Raw genomic sequence first — 4,694 nt, forward strand, 5'->3', positions numbered from 1 at the left:
GTTGGCCTTCTTGGCCACCAGGGCACACTGCTGCCTCATGGTCAACTTGTCATCCACCATGACACCCATCTTATGATGGGTGTCGTCCACCATGACACTTATCTAGGAGTCTGAAATGGTAATGGAGCACTGGATGCATTACCTCCATCTTGCTCACATATGTTTTTGCTCTAGCTCCACTGCTTGTCTGAGTTAATGAAATTCATCTCCTTGGATTGGAAGTACAGAGTTTTTATCACTCTCTTTCCGGGCATGGAGCACATCTAACAAGACCAGTGTGTGCCAAGCTTATTTTTGCTCTTAAATTTATAGGAACTAAGTGACTGCAAGTGATTAGTGTTTCTAGCTAGTCTTTGTTGCTTTCTAATGCAAAACTGTAAATCTAAGATGAAAAAGATTGAGCTAAAATAGGAACAGATGCCCAGGTGACTTGTCTTGAAAACTGAATACATGGGGCTTTATTGTTATTGTCTTTTTTATCCAGCGCTTACTGCCCCCACCTGCCATGATTGAAGAACCTGAAGCCAGTCAGACTCAAGAGGCAGAAGCAGAAGATGAAGCCCAAGGTATGCAGGAGGAGGCAGGGGAAGAAAATAAGTCAGAGGAAGAAGCATCAAAGGAAGGAGAATCGAAAGCGGCAGAAGTGGATGAGCACCGGACGATGCCGGAGCACCCAGGGAGGGACAGTGACAGCGAAGACAGCGAACCCGAGGACGGGACTGAGAAGTGATTCAAGTGATCTCTGTCCTCTCCAGGTTTTGGAAAAGGGCCTGAAAAGGCAGACAGGAACACCCCRGCTCCGCTTGCACGGACTTCTGAAGGTGGCCACCTGGGTGATGTGGCCAGTTTTATCTGTCCGCTGAATCCCTCAGGGGACAAACAAAATATTTGCCAGTTGTTACACTGAGTTCTTGTCAGTTCTAGTAACGTGCTTAATGGCCTCAACYGATTACTTTTATTAATTTCTTTAGTAAAGATGCTTTTATGATAACTTTGATTATTATTAGTTCCGTCACTGCGTCATCCATTGAACTTTACAGTTTAACTACATTCCATACTGCTCAGGCACTATAGTTTCCTTAATGGTACTGCACTGAAGAGTTTCTCTTACAGACCTGTGCTTGTACATGCTGAGATGCTGTTGTAGACATAGGCTCAAGTTCAGCAAGACACCCATGTTTATGTCGGTGCTGTGGTGGGTTAACTTCCAAATGTGCATCTCATAACCCAGTGAGCGAGAGGGTTTTCCCTGATCCATTAAGGGCATCTGCCGGCTTTACAAGTGGTTCAGTGAAACACACACGTTTTCTGAACGATTTTTGAAAAAAGCATTAGCCATAGGAATGTGATGCAGTGCTGGCAAGGGAATCATGCAGGGCTTTGCAATGCAGCATTTGGATAGCTGACCAAAGATTCATTAACTTACTAGTCTCTTCATTAACTTATTAGTCTCTTATTAATGACTCAAGTCTGTTTTTGGAGAATAAGGAAAAAATGTTTTTTTTTTTTTTTTTTTTTTTAAAAAAAAAAAGAGGAGCCAAGCTCTGAGACAGATCTGCATGTTTGTGTACACGTGCTGAGATCTCATTGTGTTCCCTCCTTGCCCTTCTCCTCCCATTCCCAAATTCATTCTCCCCTAGCAGTTACGGATAGCTCAGGTACAGCAGCTCACAGTTCTGGTATGCAGAGTTCTCTGAGTTTTCATTCACTGCTGACCTAGCTCAAACAAGAAAATCTGAGCAGCGTGTGTGTTCATCCCTTGCTTGTTCTGGGAGCAAGGGAAGGGAGCGCACTGGTCACTTCCCGATTTTCTGCATATGGAGGGCAGATAATGCAATGCTGCATRTTTGGGTGATAACAGCTTCTTAAAATGGCATCACAAGCTCAGTCAGGAATGAATAATACGGGACCTTCAGGCAATGTGGGACCAACTCAGCAGAGGGTCAGCTTTGCTTTCCAGCCTGTTTTCTGAAAACAGCAGAGCCTGGCAGTCTCACTGTGCTTCAGAATTTTAAGGAAAAAATGGAAATGAATTCTGAAGGTTTTTTTCCTTTTTTTTTTAAAAAAAAAAGGCTGATTGAACTGATAGTCATAATATGCATAGAATCCCTATGATAAAGCAACTGAAGGTGAAAGCAATAGAATTCCTTCTGTGCCTGTGCTATAATGCTGTCCTATAGAGCAGGTTTAGATATGACCTAGGAAGCCTGTGAGTAGCTCTGAGAGCTGCATGTGCTTTTACTGTGGTCCATACGGAGTTTGGGAGCAGTTCAGCGATGCGGCCAAGGCGGACAGCAAGTGGGTCCAAGAAGACTCRAGAACAAACTGTGCTGTGGGGCAAAGACTAGACAAGCAGGCCCTTTTAATGAACAGCACTGAAAAAAGCAGCTAAACTCCTCAGGGTAAGGGCACWGTCTTTCCAGAGCCTACCTGGCACTTGTGTTACTACTGGATGCCAGGTACTGCAGACTGTGTTTGCCGGGATTTTCGCTTCCTTGGGGAAGCAGGCGGGCGTCCTGCCACGTCAGCAGCCCCTCGCTGTGGGTCGCTGCAGCTTCATGGGGCATGAGGAGAATATGAATCTTGAACAAAAAGTACTGGGGTGAGCAGCTGAAGTTAAGGTATGCTGACAGAATGCCTTTGCTGACGGGACAAAATAAATCAGTTTTGTTCATTGAAATCACAAATTTCTTTTTTAAAGACCTACAGGGTCTTTTGATCATATATTGGATAAACAAGCTGACGTATAATTCTATTGAAACCAGAATTAGGGAACATTTGGAATCTCCTAGAGCAAACGGACAAAAGTAAATGCCCTCGCCAAGAAATGAATCACGACCTACGGCCATCAAGAAGCAGTGACTTCTGTGCAGATGGAAGGCGCGTGGTTTCTTCTGCCAAACATGGTTGTCCTCCCCCTAGAAACAAATGAGTAGAAAATGAATGTCTTCAGGGGAGTTTGGAGGCTGCTTCTCTGGCTTTCAGTGCCCCCGTTGCTGTGTGAGTGTTTGTGGTTTTCTTTATATTTTTCTTTTTTTACCCTGTGTAGTTTTTTACAGCACATTTGTTACAGAGGATTAGGTACCATAGTCATGTTTATGTGCTATAGTGCTAATAAATATGTTTTAGAAGCATACTTAAAATTGCAGTTTTATTAGCAGAACTTTCTTGAAAGACTTGTTAAGTCTCTATAATTTTTTAGATGCTTTCTAAAACGCATCATACTCAAGGTTCCCAAATGAAATTTCTCCTTACTAACAGAGGCAAAATTATGACAAAATTGCCACAACACAACAAAAGAGGAAGAAACGATGCCCACCCCCTACAACTTCTCTTCAGCCAGTTTGTAAATTCTAGGATTTCAGGAGACTAARTTCTCCTCTTGCAGCAAGAAAATTACCATTTTTTTGCACTCCTATCTTAGGCAACAAGTGCTGATTATTCCTTTTTCACCTTGCACTGGAAGGGCTTTATTAGCTTAATCTAACCTGCTAACCTGCACCATGAATAATGTATGATGTTACTATTGAGTAAAAATAATTACATTTTCCTTTGTGTTTTTTACTTTCCTTGGGAAAAGAGCAAGGACAAGGATTTTTTGGATCAAATAATAATATACTTAATTGTAATGCAGAAGCCTATTGCCATATTATTTGGAAAACAAGATAAAAATAAAAGGTAAGAAACTTCACAGTGTTCAGGCACTGAAGATCCAGAAGAACAGTCTGGAAATTTGGTATGCAGATATAAGAAAAGATAAACCCAAGTAAGAAGCTGAGCCTTCTGTTGCCAGTTAGGGATCATCTATAGGGGTCAGTGAACAAATGCATACAACTTCACTGCACGCGTGACTAGCAAAACGTAATTTTATAATTCTAGAGAAGCGCATGAAAGGGGAAGGTAGAAATCCAAATCAGGGTTAGGAATATCTCAGTCTTGGCCCTGCTTGAGGGAGATAAGGGCAGCAAGGGCGGCTTCTTTTTATCAAGTGTGAATTCCTGAACTGCTGCAGCCCGGTGGAAGAGAAGCCCTGCTACGCATCTCCGGGCGCGTCAGCGTCCTGCTGCGCTGGCCTCACAGCTCTTGTGTGGCAAGAGCACTTATTTTTAGATGGGACGGTCATTAGGGACATAGCGTATCTTAACTACTGTATAGGAAGTAGTTTAGGGACAGGAGAGATGGAGAGGGACAAGCTCAGCACAGAAGTACTAAAATTCCCTTTCTGACCTTAATCCCCAGCAGGATAGGCTTGCCCTRTTTTTGAGAGAGGTTTTTGGCAGCGGCAGTGGTGTCCTGTTGGGCAGTACGGAGCTCTCTGAAATGAGGCCTGCCACATGTTCTGCGTGCTGAGTCAGAGAGGGGAGCGCGCGCCCRGAGGATAATCCCCTGCGCTGAGGACACGGGCGCAGCGCTGAAGCAGGGCGCTCCTGCTCAGCCGCTCTCATGTGTATGTGTGTGTATATAGCCTCTAAATATAAATATGGAGTCACTTGCATCATGGGTTTTTTAATATGAAATTTTTTGAACAGCTACTGTAGTGATAATGCTTTTGCTTACCAGAATGCTTTGTTGGTAATTAACATTCCTTGCCTGATAAATTTTTACTGAAAGTAGAAGGCTTTTAACGATGTTTTTGTGATTTCATGCAGAACCTAAAATAGAAAATTGCATATGTGTCCAGTAGAAAACTCAAG

At 43.1% G+C, this 4,694-nt stretch overlaps 1 protein-coding gene across 1 annotated transcript in view; it reads left to right on the plus strand.

Moving 5' to 3' along the window:
- Window positions 1-1,507, plus strand: part of AQR (aquarius intron-binding spliceosomal factor) — a 45,023-nt gene extending 43,516 nt beyond the window's left edge. The window contains exon 35 of the mRNA XM_026051768.1: window positions 485-1,507. Coding sequence (XP_025907553.1) covers window positions 485-730 — 246 coding nt within the window. The 3' untranslated portion in view covers window positions 731-1,507. The remainder of the gene's footprint in view (window positions 1-484) is intronic.
- The last annotated feature ends 3,187 nt before the right edge of the window (window positions 1,508-4,694 follow it).

Source organism: Nothoprocta perdicaria, unplaced genomic scaffold (genome assembly GCF_003342845.1).
Source record: "Nothoprocta perdicaria isolate Ctin4 unplaced genomic scaffold, notPer1 scaffold_8, whole genome shotgun sequence".
In the NCBI taxonomy this organism is placed as follows: domain Eukaryota; kingdom Metazoa; phylum Chordata; class Aves; order Tinamiformes; family Tinamidae; genus Nothoprocta; species Nothoprocta perdicaria.